Source organism: Spermophilus citellus, assembly GCF_964194105.1.
Source record: "Spermophilus citellus genome assembly, chromosome: 4".
NCBI classification, from domain to species: domain Eukaryota; kingdom Metazoa; phylum Chordata; class Mammalia; order Rodentia; family Sciuridae; genus Spermophilus; species Spermophilus citellus.
This window is the reverse complement of record NC_138185.1, coordinates 151,156,175-151,177,003: the sequence shown is the minus strand read 5'-3', so window position 1 is coordinate 151,177,003 and position 20,829 is coordinate 151,156,175. Positions and strand designations below refer to the sequence as shown.

Sequence of the window (20,829 nt, the reverse complement as noted above, 5' to 3'; positions counted from 1 at the left end):
TAAATAAATAAATAAATAAATGAAATAAAGGTCCATCAACAACTAAAAAAAAATTTTTTAAATGGTCTCAATGGTAAAAACACACACACACACACACACATATATATTCAATTCTTCCAAACAGCCTCAAACAAACATCTTATTCCAGCAACTCAAAAATCTAAAGTCCAGAGTCTCACCTGAATCACATACAAGTGAAAACCAGAAGTGTGATTTATCCTAAGGCAGATTTGTCTTCAGTCATAAGTCTGTGAAATCAAGTCTGCTTCCAAAATACAATGGTGGGTCAGACACAATTCCAAAAGGAGAAAGCAGAAAACAAAGATAACAGGTCTCACCAAATCCTAAACCCAAAAGGACAAACATTAAATCTTAAGGCTCCAAAATAATATCCTCTGACTTGATGTTCTGCCTTCCAGACACACTGTGCTGGGGACTGGGCCCCCAAGGTTCCAGGTAACCTTGCTCTCATGGCTTTGCTGAGTACGATGCATGCTGCAGCTCTCCACCAGTTGGAAGTAAGGTGCCTGCATCTCTCCCATACTGGACTAGCTCTTCAAGGGTCTTGAGGGCATCCCTGTCCCATGGCTCCACTGGACATTTTCCCAAATGGCAGCTTTCTCATGGCTTCATTCTTGTGACAGTTCCCTTCCTGGGTCCAAAGTTCTCCAGAGCATCCTCTGAAATCTAGGTGGAGGTAGCAATGCCCCCAACACAGTTCATGCACTCTGCCTTGGAATAAATAGCATCACACAAACTTTAAGATCTGTGACCTCCAGAAAGGTGGCCACAGTGGTCAGTACCATACCCATCAGTGGACAGGAGCCACAGCTAGGACAGCCAAAGAATGATATGCTGGAATACAGGGAGTAGAGGCTTTAACTCATTCTGCCACCAAAGCCCCAGCAATAGGCAGGGCAGCCCTAAAGACCTGACATGCCTTCAGGGTTACTATATTGATAAATAGGCACATGGCTTCCAAATACCCATAACTAATCTCCTTAACCAAAGTTTACCTGGCCACACCCTGGGCACTCTCTTCTGAACATACTTTCATTATTTACAACAAGGGCAGGTTGAGAATTTGCCGCATCTTTTAAGTTCTCCACCCCTTTTTATTATAAATCTGTCTTTAGCTTGATTTTCTCATCTCTCATTTTATTGTAAGTAGTCCAAAGAAGCTGTATGCACCCAACACTTTGTATTTCTCCTGCCAAATATCTATTTCATTCCTCTGAAGTTCTACTTCCATAAAGCACACAGACATGAACACAATTCAACCAAATTCTTTATAAGAATTGTCTTTCCTCTAGTTTTCAACATGTTATTCCCATCTGAGGCATAATCAGAATGGCCTTTACAGATATACTTCTACCAACAGTCTGTTCACTACAATTTAGGTAATCTCTAATTTCAGGCTTTCTCTATAGCTGTCTTTTGAACCCTCACCAGAAAATCATCCTTAAGGTTCCCTTCATAGCAATATACCCCAAAACTCTCCTGGCTTCTATTCATTACTCAGTTCCAAGCCACGTCCACATTTTTAATTATCTGTTATAGCAGCATCCTACATGTAGGTACCAATTTTTGTCTTCATCCATTCAGGATGCTATACTAAAGTACCTTACACTGGGTAATTTATAAACAGAAAACTGTTGCTCAGTGTTTTGGAGGCTGTGAAGTTCAAGATCAATGTGGCTACAGATCCAGAATCATTCCTTATAGATAATGCTTTCTTCCTGTAAGCTTCCTGTGTCCTCGCATGGTAGAAGGAGCAAAGGGTTCTCTCAAGCCTCTTTTGTAAGGACACTATTACCATCACCTCTTAAAGGCCCTGCCTCTTATTGTGTTCATTTTTTTCTATTTTTAAGACTTAGCATAGTTACCATCCAAATTTGTTAGCAAAGTAGGTCCTTTAAACACATAGATTCGCTGATAAATGGATAGATAGGCATATAGATGGTAAAGCAAATATAGCAAAATATGAATTACGGAATCTAGATGGCAAGTATTTAAGTACTCAATATACAATACTTTTACATAAAATTTTATTCACTATAAAATTCCAGGAAAAGAAAGCAGAGACTACAAATGAAGACTGAGAGGCTCATGTATTCTCCAAGTTTATAAGTGAAATGGATTCACTTTAAAGAAAAAGAAGATATGTGTGTGCCTGAGAGTGGAAAGAACTGAACAGATATTTGTTGCTTCTCTCTATCTCTAACTTTAGGACTGCATACAAAGACTAGTGGTCTTGAGCACTTAGTCTTACCTCAAACAAAGTACTACTAGCTAAGCTTTACTCATTCTAGGACAATGCAAATCTGTAGAATCAAGGCCCTTTGCTTGTTTTGAACCATGATAATCTATTTCATATTTTATCTGAGTTTCTAACACCCCCCTTAAACTGACCTTTAGATGAAGAAACATCTAGCCAACCTGGTTTGGTTAGATGTTTCTTCATCTAACCAAAGGATGACCATTGTTCGTCCTTTTGTCCAGATTCTAGCCTTTCATTCTCAAGGTCCTCTACAACAATATCAAGGATTCTTGCAGCAGACCCTGGAGGAAACTAATTTCATCCATGTCATAGTCCTTGACCCAAAGACATCAAAAATGTTTTCTGGATGAAGGAAACTCATGCTTTATAATATTATAATCACAATTATAATGGGTGCTTAGTTTCACATTTACACATACATTGTGCTAAGAGAAGAAAATGTACAAGCTGGTTTTCTGAATTTGAATATTTAAAGAAAGATCTACAGTCTTTTCTGTAGAGTACTAATTAGAGGATGGAGCTGGAAGTGAAAGGCTGATAAGTTCTTTTAACTAACACTGGGAGGAAAAAAAAACCTACATTTTAATTATTAATGGTCTCCTGGATAATACCAATAGGTTCATCAGCTTCAAAACACCATAAGCATGAACTAAAGGGGAGAAGATAAATTTGGTGAAGATAAGAATTGACAGGAATTCAATTTCCAAATGACCCAAATGCATTTGGAGCTCATGTGCTCTTTTCTGTTGTTGCTTCCAAAGGACTGCAGATCATGCACTTGCTGAATTTTGCCTTCGTCACACATGACCTAACAAGGAAGGCATTCATTATACCATAGTAGCTTCCCCTGAGTATCTGGTTCTAAACAGCTGCAAATTTTGGAAGGTAATACCAAATGATGTCTTCTCAAGTATGTTCTTTCATCAACAAATATTAAAACAAGTTTATAGTCTACTAGAATATAAAAACTGCAGAATTAAACTCAAACAAATTTAAAAAATAAAATAGAAAATATAAGAAATAAAACTCTATTGTTAATAATTGACCCAAAAAATATATTTTAAAGAATTTCTAAAATACAGCACCCTCATTCTTCATTACATTTGCTTTTATCCATCAGAAAAATGCCATACCAATAATGACTTATTTATTCCTTTCAAATGCTGTGAATAAGATGACAAAATGTCTTAAAATAATTTTTAAGCCCAATCTCTAACTTCCATATAACCATTTATGAAAAGTAAAAACTGCTTCCTAGACCCAAATCTGCAAAGCGTGGGTGAAAAACATCCTGCCAAAAGTAGAAACAGACTATAAAAAAATGTTTCATAAGAGTTATGACTTATTGTACAAAGATACACATCAGCTGGCTTTTTTTAAACCTGTCATTGCTCCTCAGTCACATCAGAATACACTTTATCCTCCATCTATTACATGTTCCATAAGGAAAAACAAAAACATCATAATCGCTAAGCAAAAGAGAGGAGGAAAATGCACTACCAAGGAATAGCTATAGTACATTATCATCAATTGTTTTAAAACTCACATTTAGTTTGATTTCCATCCCTTCCCATTTATACTAGGGACACAACAGAGCCATGTAGCCTGCCCCAGAAGGCTATTACCTGTTAAAGTCTAATGCAGGTGTTCCTTTTTGTACCTCCTTCATTCCATCAACACCTTGTGATCATCCTTTCATCTTAAAGGGGTAGGCTGATTAACACCCCCTTATCAACTGCTTTGTGTTAATTCAGATGCCTATAAGTCTTTGAAGTTCCAAAGGCTCAAACTGTATCTTTAGGACCTTCACTTAACATTGTCACCATACAATTCCTAATTTCTTAAAAGGAAAAAAACAGAATTAACAATTTTCAGTATCACCCACAACAAAGTCAAATTCCCAAAGTTGTGATGAAGATCAAAACAGGATTTATTGGAAAGCCATGTCTTATGAATGTTCCATCAAATCCAAGTGTAAGGGATTGGGGGCATAGTTCAGTGATGGGTGCTTCTTGCAGGAGACCCCAGTTCAATCCCCAGTACTTTCTCCAAAAAAATCCAATAGCAATTAATAGAGACAATTTTGCTTTTATTTTCTTCATTAATAGGCATGATATAACTTCCAGCAACATATTGATGCAAAAATCCAGAGATAATATTTCATTAGCTTTAAAGAGCAAATGGAGGGCTGGGGATGTGGCTCAAGCGGTTGTGCGCTTGCCTGGCATGCGTGCTACCCGGGTTCGATCCTCAGCACCACATACCATCAAAGATGTTGTGTCCGCGGAGAACTAAAAAATAAATATTAAAAAAAAATTCTCTCTCTCTCTCTCTCTCTCTTTCTCTCTCTCTCTCTCTCTCTCTCACTCTTTCTTTAAAAAAAAAAAAAGACCAAATGGAGAGCAGGAAGTGTTGGAAAAAATAAAACAAAATCTATTACAAGTCAAGGTCAGTGAGGAAGGATTGAGGACTCCTACCAAAGCTTCCTGCTGAAAACATTAATTGTAATTATGCTTCAATTTCAAGTTGGCTACTTTTGAAACTAGATTCTATTTACATGATTCTACAGACAAAGGAAATGATAAAAAGTATTGATAAGCTGGAACATCTGAAGAGGGCCAGTAGGGCAAATGACTAGATCCTGTTGCAGTCTGACCTCTTTTGAAAACTATGGAATAAACACATTAATAGGCAAAACAAATCACTTGTTTCAAAGCTTTGTAATTTCATATTTGAAAGCACTACTGACAAAATTTTAGTTACCTGTTCAGACAAGCAGTCCTGGGATATGTTATTAAGTTATAACCCAGTATTAGTAAGAACGCAAGAAAAAGGCTGTTGCTGAGTTATAACCACAGAAAACCTTCAATTATCCATAATTGATGGGATGGGGGATACACAGGGACAAGCTGGATAAATTAAATTCTCTGGTGATTATTACTTAAGAAGAATGTCGGATTAATTCAAAGTTCCCTTCTTTACTATACAAAAAGTTCATTTAAGATCAGCTCTCCTTCTTCCTAAACATTCCTTAACAAAAATGCTAACAAGCAGATATCTAGCCAAAAAAGTAAGACAAACTCCAACTGGCTCTATTTTTTTCAGCAATTCCAATCACCAACCATCAAACTATGAGTTTTAATTTTCTGAAAATCACTTATATTGAAAACCCCAACGTCCTTTCTTCCCCGCCAAAACCCTCCTACCCTAATTTAGATATTTCTCGATCAAATGTATCTCTCAACTGTTCTAAAAATTAGTGTTTGAACTGAAGTTTAAGCAGTTGACAACTATTACATTAAAACTGGAAAACGCTGATATCCGGCAACTTTCGATTCAAATCCACTGCGATTCCACGCGTTGACAGAAGACCGAACTTCCTTTTTCTCCCCCATGGATCCTCCTGGCCCTCCAGCAAGCTAACTATCCCTCTCAGGGCCTGCTATGACATCACGGCCCCTCTCTGCAAACCCCTGACGTCACAGAGACGCGGACCTACAGGCACTATGACTTCATCGTCCACTGGCGCGGAACTGCAGTTGACCTGCGCCAGCCCAGAGGAGCCAAGGAACCATCCGTGCCTCGGTCCTGCCCGGTCCCCGAGGAAGGTTAAAGATAAGCGCCAGCTCACCTGCGCTGAGGCAAGTAAGGGCAGAGTGGCCGAGCCCAGGCGGGCGCGACCGGGTGATGCGACCCCACTTCCTCACCGCCCAAAGGTGGAGCGCAGGTCGGGTGTCTGTACACAGCCCGATCCCGCTCCAGGGGCCCGGGACCCTGCTCCCGCCCGCCGGCCAGCACGACCCTCAGAGGGCCCGCACGCGAGTAGAGGGCGCCCCGGAGGAGGCGCGGGCCACGGGTCCTTCCAGGGTCGCGCCGGGCGCCGCGAGCCCGGGACCCACAGGCGGTGCCCCCGCCCCCACCCGCCCCGCGCCCCGGGAGTGCCGGCGGGCGGCGGGAGGGGGGAGGGGGCGGGGAGCGGCCACGGTGGCCGCCGGCCCGGGCCGTGTTGCCCCTCGCGCCCCACTCCACTCGGCCCCGGCCCACCTGTGCTCCTGCCCCGGCCGGGGCCTGGCCCGGGGCTGCACCAGCCCGATGAAGAGGCGGCAGCAGGCCTGGCTCGCTCCCCACAGCTGAGGCGGACAGAGCACCCAGCGCGGCGCGGCGGAGCCCAACGCTCGCCCCGAAACCCATTTGTTTGGCTAAAACGGCGTGACGTCACGCGCCGGCCCAATCGACGGTTGGCCGGGGGAGGGGCCTTGCAACCAGATGGTGCTAGCGCCCCCTGCCGGAGCCTGGGAGAGCTCTGCAGGGAAAGGGGAAAGAACAGGGAGAAGCTTCTCCTGGCCGCCAACTGGTGGAGAGAAGCAACTGGGGCGCGAGAAATCCAACCCCCAGGCTAGCCAGAATGGCAGTAATGCCAGGGTTCAGCAACAAACACGACAAGTTTATTAATACTCGTGGGTAGACCGGAAGCTATAAAGGTATTAGATGTCCTAGTAGATTTGGGTCCTAGTCTTGGTTCTGCTACTTGGAAGCTGAGATTCAAAATTCTAATTTGCAAATCGAAGGGTTCTGAAGAATCCCTTCTGTCATTCTTTCCCATGCAAATTGTGGCAGGATTAGCAGTCCAAAAGTAAATAAATTTTGAGGTTGACAGCCTCAAACTGTTAAAGCTTAAGGGCATCTTAATGATGAATGTAGAATAGGTTTTTAATTCTTCATATACAAATCAGAGGACAAATGAAGAGGCTTTTTATCCTTGATTCTTTTTTTTTTTTAAAGATAGAGTGAGAGAGAGGGAGAGAGAGAGAGAATTTTTTTTTTAGTATTTATTTTTTAGTATTTGGCGGACACAACATCTTTGTTCGTATGTGGTGCTGAGGATGGAACCCAGGCTGCACACATGCCAGGGGAGCGCGCTACCGCTTGAGCCACATCCCCAGCCCGTGCTTGATTCTGTTATCACTGTTTCCATTGTAAGAAGTAATTTTAACCACATTGGACAATAAAGAAAATGTCCATGTGATGACAATAAGGAAAAATCCTTCGCCCTAATCCATGCTTAACATTTGCTGTATTTTCTTTCTCTCTTTTTTTCTTTCTCTCTTTCTTTCTTTCTTTTTTTGTTTGTTTTATTCTGTTTTGTGAGGGGTGGGAGCTGGTGGATATCAGGGATTAAACTCAGGCTTTCCACCACTGAGGCACATCCACAGACCTATTTTGTATTTTATTTAGAGACAGGGTCTCACTAACTTGCTTAACACCTCGCTTTTGCTGAGGCTGGCTTTGAACTCACAATCCTCCTGTCTCAGCCTCCTGAGCCTCTGGGATTACAAATGTGTGGCCTCTATGCGGGCTGGTGTATTTTCTTTCACACCTTTTACCCCTTGCATATTTATTAATAATGAGATCATAGTGTACACACAGATTTGGATCAAGTTTTTACACTTCTATGAACATTTTTATATTTATACATAAGCTTTATAACAACTGCAAAAAATTAAATGAGCATATGTAAATTTTTTTGTTTTTTGTTTCTTTTGTAGAGTTTTGTTGTGGTGGTGGTTTGTTTTGTTTTGTTTTTGGTTTGATTGATTTGTTTTTTGAGCTAGCTTCCCCCCCCACACACACACACACCCTTTTTTTTTTTTTTTTAAATACGGTGTCACTAAATTGCCAAGGCTGGCCTCAAAATTTGCCTCAGTTTCCTGACTCACTAGGATTACGGACGTGTGCCACCACACACAGCTTCATTTCTTTTAAGTCATTTAAGTCTTGCTTTATGGTTATAGCTCCAGAAGATGGGAAAGCAGAAAGATGGACAGTACCTGCATCCTTGATGACATCATTGAAACACTGATTTAATCAATCCTTGAGAAGTCTTGTCATGTGAGATAATAAATTCTATTGCTATTTAAATCGTTTATAGATGTGTGTATGTGTGCGTGTGGTTTTTGTTTTTGTTTGGTGGTGGGGTGGTTACCAGGGATGAACTCAGAGTCACTTTAGCACTAAGCCACATCTTCAGTCCCTTTTTTTTTTTTGGCTTTTTTATTTTGAGACAGGGTCTCACTAAGTTGCTTAGGACCTCACCAAGTTGCTTAGGCTGGCCTTGAACTTTTGATCCTCCTGCCCCAGCATCCTGAGTCACTGTGACTACAAGTGTGCACCACAAGGCCAAGCTACCGGGGTTTTGTTAAAGTGTACCCCCAGAAAATTGTAATTGATATACAGTTAATATTTTTTGTTTGATATGTTGAATTGAAAATAAAATGTAAGGAGAAAAGACAATGGCCTACTCCTTTGGGAGCAAGCTCTGTAATTGTCTAGTAATAAAATAATTTTGCTTTGCTGTGCTTCCAGAATAACTTTAATTAAGTTTAATTAATAACTTTAATTAACTTTAATTAATTTATCAATTAACCAGAAATTGATAAAATCAGTAGGGGGGAAAAAAACATTGTCAATCCAGAAGACTATATTCTTTAAATAAATGAGTGACATTTTAAAATCTTTCAAGAAAATGACATTTTCCAAGAATTGAAATTTAATTTGGAAAAACCTATAGTAGTAGCATAAGACGAATCAGCCTACCCTTTTTTAAGCACACCTAATTCACAGGATCCTGCTCTAGCAAAGGAGGGGCTACCTAGTTAAAATAACCTAGTTACATCAACTTGCTAAAATGATCCAGGGAGTAGATTTTGCTCAGAAATGAGTTCTTTGAAATAGTCAGCAATTTATTATGCAGTTTTAGAGTTTGCTGACATTTTCTTACCAGGCATAATGATGATTTGAATGCCAAGTCTTGCTTTGAAATATCCAAAGACATTTTTAAAAGCACAGAGCTCAAATATCAGCATTTCCTTAGGAAAAAAAAAATAATCCATGGTATTTTGTCCATTAGCATTGGATCAGAATTGGGGGTGTCGTCTCATATTTTCCTTGGAATTCTTATGATAACTCTTTTTGAATGCACCAATGTACAGGCTCTATCATATTAGTGTATTATGGTTTACTGTCACTCTAACAGAATCCCACTGATCTTCCACACCTCACTTCTTGCCCCTTCCTAAGACTGCTGAATTACATGTATTTTTTTGTGTGCCTTCACCAAGACACAATCTGTGTATTATTAGATTGACCCTGGGTTGTCCTTTCTCTGAATGTCTCTCCCCTCAATAAAGCCAAGTGTACTTTCAAAATTCCATAAAAATACTTACAGTGTGGGCATCTGATTCTCCCTTTGGTTTGTCCCTCAAAAGTCCCTATAGTGGAAGTTTGGTCCCCAGTGTGATAGACCCTTTAAGAGGAAGCTCCTGGTGGGAGGTGACTGGGTCATGACCATCCTAGAAAAGGAATGAAAGACTTTTAAAAGTCTTTTAAAGTGGGTTAGGGCTCACAGGAGTGAATTAACTCCCAATAGAGTGAATTGTGATAAAAAGAATGAGCCTCTCCAATCTTTTGCTTCCTCTCTTGTCATATAAGCACTCTAACATACAATCCCTTCATGTGATGCCATCTGCCATGTTGTGATACAACATAGGGATCCTGCCAGACACCACTGCCATGCTGTTTGAGGCTGCCAGTCACTAGAATTATGAGCCAAATAAACTTCTTTTCATTAGATCCCACCCGACCTCAGATATTTTGTTATAGCTACACAAAATGGATTTAGACATTCCTCTCGATTCAGAACTACTCTGGTTTATTATCTCAGCGCTAACATTTTCACATTCAGATTATATGCTTCTTAATGTCCCATTGCTCCTGTGGCTCTTGCCATCTGTTACTTTTATTGTTGCTGCACTTAGCTAGCATTCTGTATGTTTCCTTCTCTCTTCTGCCTCTGTCCTTATTCTGTAGCCCATATTTTTTACTTATCACTTGATTTTTATAGTCATCACTGGCTAAGACTCCCATTGGTCTGAACATGGTATCACTCTAGATGAGCACTGAGCTCTGCTTGAATCCTCTCCCTTTCTCAGCTCGTTCTTCCCTTGCCCACAGCCAGGGACTACTTTCACATGACTGCATGTATTCACTGCATGTATTTTCTTTTTCAAATTTCCAGTACTGCCAAAGCTCCAGCTCTCATTCCTCTGAATAAAACTAATGTGTGATTAATTTGTGTGATCACTAGCTCCACTCTCAAGTTCATTAACTACTTCTCAAAATGTCCTAAGTATGTTGTCACATCTGTACTAGTTTGAGTGTAGACTTGTTTAAGACTTAATTTTGGCTTTCAGAAATACTCTTGATAATAAAAGCCCTGTTGGAATATCACAGGAGCATTTTTTAAGCTCCAAAATTATTGGCTAAGCCATCCTTCTATCAAGAGTCTATTCAAAGTATAAAATGAGTAAAATTGGTATTTATCATTTCTTCCATTTCTACCATTGCTCTTCACTTTGCAAGCAGAGAAGAGGCAACAACCATGGTTTATACCTACATGTTCATATTCACCTACTCCAACATTGATGCCCCTTTGACTTCTTCCCTGACTCCCTAAACAAATCAGTCATTCCCAAGGTCTACTATCTTATAGTACTTTGTTTCCACTAGTGCTATTTCATGCAAAACTTGTTTGTATGATTTATCTCTGTAGTGAACTACCCTTATCCCTATGTGAGCTCTTTTTAAGGGCATACACAGTGAGCAGATGAATGACTGATGAGAACAATTTTATTTGCTACATCAAATTATTCAGAGTTAAATATACCTTTTTCTATTAAGTACCACCTTTGTGGATTTTTACAAATATGTGGAAAAATTAAAGAGTACAGCCCTCCCCAAAGGCCATAGATTTGTGATCCTGAAATTGTCTTCTTTACCAGAACAGTACTAAAATCTTGGTGGCCTTTGTAACTTTTTCATGCTTTTTCATAGGGAAAATGAATTACGTGTTCCCTCCACAGTTTGATGCCAAATGTTACCAGAGTGGAGCTCATTACCATAGATGGGACTACAAATTTCACAATGTTGTCAAAGACAAATTACATAATCTTTTAAAAAATTATTTTAATAATTTTGTAGCAAGGGTTGTTTTCTTATTTGTTTCATGAGCACAGTTTAATGTTTGTTCAGAAAGCAATTGAACCTAACAATTTTAAATGAAAATTAAAATATCTAAGTGGTGAACACATGGGTGTTTGCAAAATTATTCTGAAATTTCAGATATTCTTAAATTTATTTCATAAATATAACAAGTAAATGCAAATTTTTCATTTGTAAAGTTTAGAGAGGCTGAGAAGAAAACCCTTGAGTGAAAAAAATCTTATTTCTTACCTCTTGGTTACTGACATGAAGGGAAAATAAACACTATTTTCTCTTCTTATCCAAAGCATTTGTGAAATATAGACTACTATTCAAACATAAAAATTCTACCATATAAAACAGATAACTTTTGTTATGTGGAAGAAGTGAAGCTAAGATTTTCATCTTGTCATACTCTGGCATTATTGCCCTGCTTCCACTGAAAAAACAATAACAAATTCCAGGCAGTTATAAGCCACCTGGAATTTGAACTCTAGGGGCAAATGGTTCTGTAATGCTTTGAGGAACATACACTGACAATGTGACAGAATATCAAAGTTTCTTTCTTCCCTCCCTTCCTCCCTCCCTCCTTCCTTCCTTCCTTCCTTCCTTCCTTCCTTCCTTCCTTCCTTCCTTCCTTCCTTCCTTCCTTTCTTTCTCTTTCCTTCATTCCTTCCTTCAATATGGGAGGACTGGGGATTGAACTCAGACTTCACAACTGAGCTATACCTTCAGGCTCCAAAGTTATTTTCTCACCCCTAAATCATTTCCTATCAGCTTCCTTTCTGATTGGTTCTATGCCTTTCAGAGTTGTACACAAATAAAGTACAGAAGTACATGCTTGACCTATTACAAAGCAACACCTTTCAAGGAGCAACCAAACACAGAGTGAGCCAAGAAACACATAAAGAAAACCTGTACCTTTCCATCTTGGGTATTTCTGGAGATACAGCAAAGGCCTCATCTGCAGCCATACCTCCAAAAACTCAAATCCTTGACCTCTATTTCTTACATGAAATAAATTTAAAACATATTGTTAGGGTTAACGAAGCCTCAGCCAGCTCTAAACAAAAAGCTGAAAATCATCAAAATGCTTTATTTTTGCCTAAAGGTTTTCAAAGTCTTATGGAAGAAAGAAAAGGCATCACCTATGTCAAAGGTGGCACCCCAAATAAAGAATAATTTTAGATTACTTGATGGGAAAGAAATTAATAACACCAAAGTATACTTGGCGAATTTCTAGCTGAGAAAAAGCCTGGGTTCTGTGTAAGGCACTGTACAGCCTTGTCACCTGCTGCTCTTTACTTGCCTCAGGAGAGAGAGGTCCCAGTAGATGAGAACTCAGAACTTTAAAGAATAGATTGTTTTTTTTCCTTAAATAAATGGTAAGGTAACATGTAAACAGATCAAAGGCTGGGTGAAAGACAGTGGTTCTTGACCTTGGCTTCATATTGGAACCACCTAGGGAACTTTTGAAAAGTAAAATGCACAGACATTGCCCCAAGACCAATGGAAACAGTATCTCTGGAAGAAGGAACCCAGGCACCTGGGACTCTGATGAAACAGGAAGAATTACTGCCATAAGGACACTGTGTGATAATAAAGTGGCTCTGCAGAGAAGATCTGATTTGGAGAGCCCCTTTCATGGATGCGCATATACTCCCAACGTGATCCATTTCAAGCTACCACTGTGAAGACACTCAAAGTGGAGTTGGAAAAGATGCACATAATCAGCTCTGACCAGCTCCTTCATGCTAGCTCCAGCACTCCACAGTTAGGAGCTTTCCATGAAGAGGTTATAATAAAGGGTAAGAAAGCAATATATCATGTCCTTGGGTTTTTCTGACCCTCTGTAATATCTGATGACTGACAGGAGGATGAGGGAAGGACCACCTGGACCAGTGGCTCCCAGTTCAGGTGGCAAGTGGAACCAAAAATAGATCTGGAGTATATCAGTGGGAGGAGAAGTAGGATAAGGCCTCCCATTCCTGTAAGGGATCCACATTAAGATGGAGTTGGCCTGAGGGAAGGATCTAGGATCCTGACACTAGGAGGGTAGCATATGATCCTTACAGGACACTGGATCTTGGATCTCCATAACAGAGTTGGATTCCTTCTTTCTTGGAGACCTGGTCATTCTTTTGTTTCCCCAGGGATTTCTTGTTAGGCCTCTCCAAATGCTCCATAGGGAATGTCAGCAGTTTATGTGTTCTTTTCCAAACACTTAAATGCATTCATTTTCTCTTCTTAAATCATCAAGGTTTCCTCCCAGCCAACAGAGCTCGAAACTGATTATCATGAACCTCTCTTCCTTTATTTTTCCCTTTCTTTCTATTTTTAAACTGGGGATGGAACCTAGGGGCACTCAACCACTGAGCCACATTCCCAGCACTTTTTAAATATTTTTTATTGTGAGACAAGATCTCACTAAGTTGCTGAGGGCCTCACTAAGTTGCTGAGGCTGGCTTTGAACTTGTGATCCTCCTGCCTCAGCCTCCCAAGCCACTGGGATTACAGGCAGATACTGCTGCACCCAGCTCATGAACCTTTCTTTTTTCTTTTCTTTTTATTTCTTATTCTTATTCTTATTTTGTTACTGGGGATTGAACCTAGGGATGGTTAACTACTGAGCCACATTTCCAGCCTCTTTTTTTTAATTTTGAGACTCAATCTTCTACAGGGAATAAACTAGCTTTGATAATAGCCAGCAGTTCTTTTGAATTTTTCTAAAAGAATTTTAGTTTTGATTTTATAGGAGTTCAGCTCTTCACATGCATGACCTCGCTTTACATCTGCTTTGGAAAGATTCTGCTCTCTAATTATAGGGTAAACTACCTCTAAATTGTTTGAGTATTTTTGTTTGTTTGTTTGTTTTTTGGTGAAAATTCATTTCTTTTCCTTGATGCAATTCTGAAAGAACTTGAAGTGTCTGCCAAAGCTTTGGCTTCTCTCTTCCTGGGAGTTCCCCCCTCCCAACTGTAATCACACACTTACTCATTGGAGACTTTTCAAAGGATCATTAAGTGTATCAACTAATTTATCTTCAGCCCTTAATTTACTATACACTTAGCTTCTTTTTTTTCAAGAAGCTTTTAAATAAGTAACTCAGCTGTGTGAATCCATTTTTTCACTCTCCTTTGGTATATCCCAGATCCACCATATATGCTTTCTTCTCCAGGAACAGCAGCCCCATCTCTCATTTTTAGAATATTTTCACCCCGGAATTTTTTCTGACTGTATCATTTAGAATTTGTGCACTTTAGTGTTTCTAACCTTTCCGTTCTATTAGATAAGTTCATTCATTCACTCTTCTATTCCATTCTTCAGCTTCTTGTAAGCACAGCTTTAGGCTTTCTTGAAAAGCAGAATTTTCATCCAATGCCTCTTTTTAGGGCCTCTGATGTTATTTTAAATTTTTTCATTTATTTTTCTTTCTGCTACTTGAAATCTTATATATTTTGTTGCACCTTCTATAGATAAGGTCTTATTTTTTTTTTAATTTTTGCAGTGCTGGGGATGTTACACTGGACATCACACATACTAGATAAAGACTCTACCACTGAGCTACATCACCAGCTCTCCCACACCATCCTTTTAAAAATGTTGTTGTCTTAGCCAGGCGGACATAGTGGCACATGCCTGTAATCCCAGAGGTTTAGGAGGCTGAGGCAGGAGGATCACAAGTTCAAAGCCAGCCTCAGCCAAATCGAGGTGCTAAGCAATTCAGTGAGACCTTATCTCTAAATAAAATACAAAATAGGGATGGGCATGTGGCTAAGTAGTCAAATGCCCCTGGGTTCAATCCCTGGTACTCCCCCAAAATATTTTGTCTTGAGACAAGGTCTTGGTAAATTTCCCAGGCTGGCCAGGAACCTGTGATCTTTCTGCTTCTGCAGAATATTGAACTTATAGTTACATTGTAGTAACAATGACCAATGCTAATTTTAATGGTTATATTGTAATTTTATAGATGAATGTTCTACATACTCCCCCTAAAGCATTTGAGGGTAATGGTGTGTCATGCTGGCAACTTACTTCAAATGATTAAAAGGTTTTTCAGTTTTCTATACTCTACATGCAACTTTTCTGTAAATTTCAGGTTTTTAAATTAATAAACTTTATTTTAAGGTAGTTTTTAGGTTTATAACCAAATCAAGCAGAAATTAGATAGTTCCCATATATCCCCTGTCTTCATACATGTATGATCTTTCTGCCTCCACCTCCCAAGTTGCTGGGGATATAGGTGTGTACCACCACGATTGGCAAGATTGAATCTTCTTTATACTGTCAGTCATCAGCTCAATTTGTTTTAAGTGTTCAGATTTCTTTCATCAGTTCTTTTCTCAAACTCTTTATTTTAGCCCCACTGTGGATATTCCACACTACAGTGGTATATTTGCTGAGCCTACATTGAGATGTCATTATCACTAAAGTCCATAGTTTATATTAGGGTTCACTCTTCATGTTCTACATTCTCTGGGTTTGGGCAAATGTATAATGACCACACCATTGTGGTATTGTAAAGAATAGTTTCACCACCCTAAAATATACACTGTGCTCTGCCTATTCATTCCTCTCTTGCCACTCATCCCTGGTAACCACTAATCTTTTTTTTTTCTCCCCAGTACTGGGAATTGAACCCAGGAGCACTCTACCAATGAGTTACATCCTCAATCTTTTTTTTTTTTTAATTTTGAAATAGGATCTTGCTAAACTGCAGAGGCTGGCCTCAAATCTCAATCCTTTGTCTCAGCCTCCCAAATAGCTGGGATTACAGGCATATGTTACCACACCCTGCATAACCACTAATCTTATTACTCTCCATAATTTTGCCTTTTCTTTTTTGTCACATAGTTGGAATCATATAGTATGTAGCCTTTTCTAAGTTCTTTTTGAATGGGGCTACACTTATCAAAAATTTGATGACTTTCTCAGAAGGGCAATAATTCCAGTGGCCAGTTCTTTGTCTCTATTACATGAAGTAGGCTTTTAATAATTAAAACTACAACTATGAATATTGCTTCTTCCCACAGCAATCTATGAGGACCTGGGCCTGATCTGAGGTTCCCTGGCCATGCTGCACAGTGTTCCCTAGGACAAGTGCACCACCCTCACTCTGAACCTCTCAGGTTGCCAGAAGCAGAATATACTCTTGTAGCTTCCACCCAGAACAAACCAGTGGCTGCCACATACAGAGACCTCAACTGAGGTAGCAGGTGGCTAGTAAAACATTGACCAATGGTGCTTCCTTTCACGAGTAACTATTTTATTCTCAAACTCTGAAAACTTTATCCTGGCTACAAAGGTAACAGAAAACTCCCTATTCTCAATTTCTTGGTTTTTAATGAAATTTAATGCTGTCTCAGGATTAGATAATAATGATCTTCAAATGTTAATGGGTTTTTTTCCTGACCTTTGAATATGAGTTGGGCAGGATTCTGGAGTGGTTATGGAAAATCTTCCAAAGGATTTCAACTTACCTCACTAATTGTACCTTCTAATAAAACTAAGGATTAGGGGCCAGATCTATAGCTCAGTGGTAGAGCACCTCTCTAGGGGTCAATTCCTAGCAACACACACACACACACACACACACACACACACACACACACAAATCACATTTCAAGAATATACAGTCTGAGAGCTGGCATTGTGACTCAGTGGTAGAGTGCTTGCCTAGCACATGTAAAGCACTGAGTTTGATCCCAGCACCATATAAAATATAAATAAATAAAATAAAGTTATTAAAAAAGTACAGTCCAACCTTTAGTGATAAAAGCATTATTTTTAATGATTCCTTCATGTAGTGTAAAATGTTTGATGATACAGAGGCCCTTTGGGTGCTGCTGTTTAGAGCAATAATCTTAGCATGTACAGGGAGCTGGATGGAGTTCTCCTCAGGAAGACAGGAGTATTGGGCCACCTGAACTGCTCCTCAATGTGGAACCTATTCCTCGAGCCATAGGAGGCCTAGGCCTTGTCCAATCAGTGAGTAGCTCTTGTTGACGAAACTGGATCAGCTGGGAAATGGTTGATTTTTAACTCAAGTAGGATCGAGATGGCCTTGCTTATGTGGCTAATCTGGACTGGGCTGTACTAATTTTTTTTTAGTTGCTGATAGACTTTAGTTTTATTTATTTATTCATGTATACACGGTGCTGAGATTCAAACCCAGTGCTTCACACATGCTAGGCAAGCGCTCAACCACTGAGCCACAATCCAGCTTCAGCTATACTAATCTTGGCTGGACTTACTCATGTGTCAAAGGATCAGCTGATATAGGCTGGGCTAGGAAAGCTCAAAGTACATGTGGACCAGTTGGGAGCTCAGTTGATATAGGCTGGCCCTAGCTACGCACTAGACTTTGCCCTACCTGACTCTCCTCCTCCTTCTAGGACAATGAGACAGCCCAGGTTTGCCTTCTGTTGTTAATGGCAGAGGCACAAGATAGTCTTCAGAGGGTAATTATCCAATTTTCACTTTTTATTCATTATTATCTAATTAAATTAATTTGTTTTATTTTTTGTTTCACAGCACTGGGAATTAAACCCAGGAGTGCTCTACCACTGAGCTACATTCCCAGTCCCTTTTGTTTGTTTATTTTTGAGACAGAGTATCACTAAATTGTTGAGGCTGGTCTCAAAGTTGACATTCTCCCTCAACCTCCTGAGTCACTAGGATTACAGGCATGCACCACCATACCTGGCTAATTATTATTTTAATTGTACAAATATATGGGGTACAGGGTGTTGGCTATATATATATATATATATATATATATATATATATATATATATATATCCTTGACTGTAAGATGTCAGCAACTATTTTTTTTCTTCCTTCCTTCTTTCCTTCCTTCAATACCAGGGATTGAACCCAGAATCTCATACATGTTAGGCAAGTGCTCTATGGCTGAGCTACATCCTCAGCACTGCCCTCCTCACCCCACCCCTGCACCCTTTTTAAAAATCTTGTTTTGAGACTTGGGCTTGCTAAGTTTCTCAGGCTGGCCCTGATCTTATGATTCTCCTTCCTCCCAAGTAGTCAGGATTACAAGTGCGTACAACTATTCTAATGACCTTTTCTCTCCTTGAAGTTCTCATCCTTGGGGAAAATAAATGTTGTGTGGTACCAGAATCAAAGCAGATGGAGATGAAATGTCTATTTCTTCCTTTGTTTCTATTTTTCACTTCACCAGCTCTAGAAGCACAACAGCTTTTCTTCAATCTGTACCTGCAAAATGCATGCCCTGCACTCTCACTCTTTCCCTCATGCCTTGGAACTCTATTTTTTAACAAAAGCTTGGATCTAATGAGCAAAATCACATGCAAAAAAGGAAGCATGGGAAAGGAGGTTTTGGTTCTATGTTGAGAAGGCAGGATTTCTACTGTGAGAACCCATGATAATAGGAGGAGAATGTTCAAAAGATTTGGGGTAGCTTTGACTGACAGATGTTTGTTCAGTTTGGTTGTCATATCTGTCTCATGATCTGGCTAGTTGGGACATACCATTTATCTAGAAAATCAAAACTGTTTGAGATGCCTTATAGAAGAATTTTAATAGGGATTAGAGAGATAAAACTGGCTCAATTGACTCCTTTTTTTCAGGGAATCTGAAAGTGAGGCATACAAAGGGAATCAGTAGCTAGCAAAGGAAGTAGGGTTACAAAAATGGGAGGCAGGGGCTGGGGCTGTAGCTCAGCGGCAGAGTGCTTGCCTAGCATGCGTGAGGCACTGGGTTCAATCCTCAGCACCACATAAAAATAAATAAAATAAAGGCATTCTGTCCATCTACATCTACAAAAAAGAAAAAAAATTTAAATGGGAGGCAAACAAGAATAGGGAGCAGAGAGGTACAACCATCTGATTCAGAGGCAATGCTTACAAGACAACTGTGGTATCACTATATTTACCACAGTATCTGGACTAAAGATCCATGGAGCCTGACACAGAATTCCCATAACATAAAAGGACCTGAACACATCTGTTCTGGCAACCTGAAAAAAACAACCCATCACACCCCCTGAAAAATACTAAATGCAATATAGAGCAGCCAATTCTGTGTCCAAAGGTTGCTCACTGAATTTGAGATCCTAGAGAGACCTAGTTCTGATTAATTTGTGTATCATCCAAATCATCTATACTTATGGGAAGCATTCAACAGACTCTTGTTGAAAATTGAAATGAGGATATATGAAGTAACTGTTATGGGATTCAGAATACAAAACAATCACTATTATGATCCCAGTGTGCTATGTATTCTGGGTTTCTCCTCTCAACCTGGATTCATCATCTGCTTTTTCTCTGGCCTCTTCTGTTCCTTAATAATATTATATCCAAGGACCTCATGCCCTGTACTCCCTTATCCCGTGGCTTCCCATTGGGAAAGGCCAACTGCTCCCAGTAATGGGAAGAGGGAGAGAGATGGGAATTTATTCCCTACCACTCTCTATGCTTCCGGCAGGGGCTGTGTTACTCTATGGCCACACCTACTGCCAGAAGAGTTTCTCCAGGGTTCCAGCTGCCCAGGCCTCTGGTGATACTGCATCATTCCCTTATCTCCTCAGGGCTACAGTAGCAATAGCTTTGTTAGATTCCTTGACCCTGCGCACACCTCTGAAAACTGTGCTCTATTAAGCTCTTCAGTGCAACCCGTTAATTGTACCATCCAATTCCAACCAACACTGACTGATACATTATATTTATATTCTAGAAAGGAGGGAATAGTTCTATACTTGTCCCCAAGTAGTCTTACTACCTGACCTTACCAACTAGGTCATGTTCACACAGTCTAAAAGAACGTACGAAGCAGCTTTTTACTCCCAGTATTGGAGACAGAGGAGTAACTCCTCTGTTCCATCTATCAGTACCTCTCCCCCAAATTCTCTCACTGGGGTAAAGACTCAACATTCCTTCCCCTACACCCTCACCAGAGAAGCCTCCTTCCTATAGGTAGGGTCTTTTACTTTTTTAAAAAACAATATATCTATTATTTATTTATTTATTTAATGTGGTGCTAAGGATCAAACCCAGTGCCTCACGCATGCTAGGTGAGTGCTTTACCTCTGAGCCACAATCCCAGCCCCAAGGGTCTTTTACTTTTTAATTGCTTCTTGTGCCAACTGTCAGACTTCTGACCCAGTCTAGTATTTCCTAATGAGATGGGGGTTTCTACATCTCTGGAGAGAAAAGAAGTTTTCTAGGTGGTCTGCCTTTAGGTTGGGGTAACTGTATAATAACCAGATTGGTCACAGGTAAGATTAAACATCCTGTAGGTGTTTCCTGCACTTGCTGCTGGAAGGCTCACTAGAAGGCTGGTGCATTTTGTTAGACTAGCCTCACATGTATCTAATTCCAGGAAGAATAAGGGAGAAGTGGAAGTCCCCAGCCTACCAGCTTAGAAACTACTTTGAGGAAACAGGACTTGAATTTAGCTTTGAAGGAGAGATTATAAGAAGGAAAGGGAGGGCTGGATTGTAGCTCAGGGTTAGACTGCTGACCTAGCATGCATGA

At 40.0% G+C, this 20,829-nt stretch overlaps 1 protein-coding gene across 1 annotated transcript in view; it reads right to left on the bottom strand.

Moving 5' to 3' along the window:
• The window catches only part of FBXO34 (F-box protein 34), a 95,306-nt gene extending 88,269 nt beyond the window's left edge, over positions 1–7,037 (bottom strand). The window contains 2 exon segments of the mRNA XM_081289028.1: positions 6,326–6,366; positions 6,368–7,037. Coding sequence (XP_081145154.1) covers positions 6,326–6,366; positions 6,368–6,472 — 146 coding nt within the window. The 5' untranslated portion in view covers positions 6,473–7,037.
• Between the last annotated feature and the right edge of the window lie 13,792 nt (positions 7,038–20,829).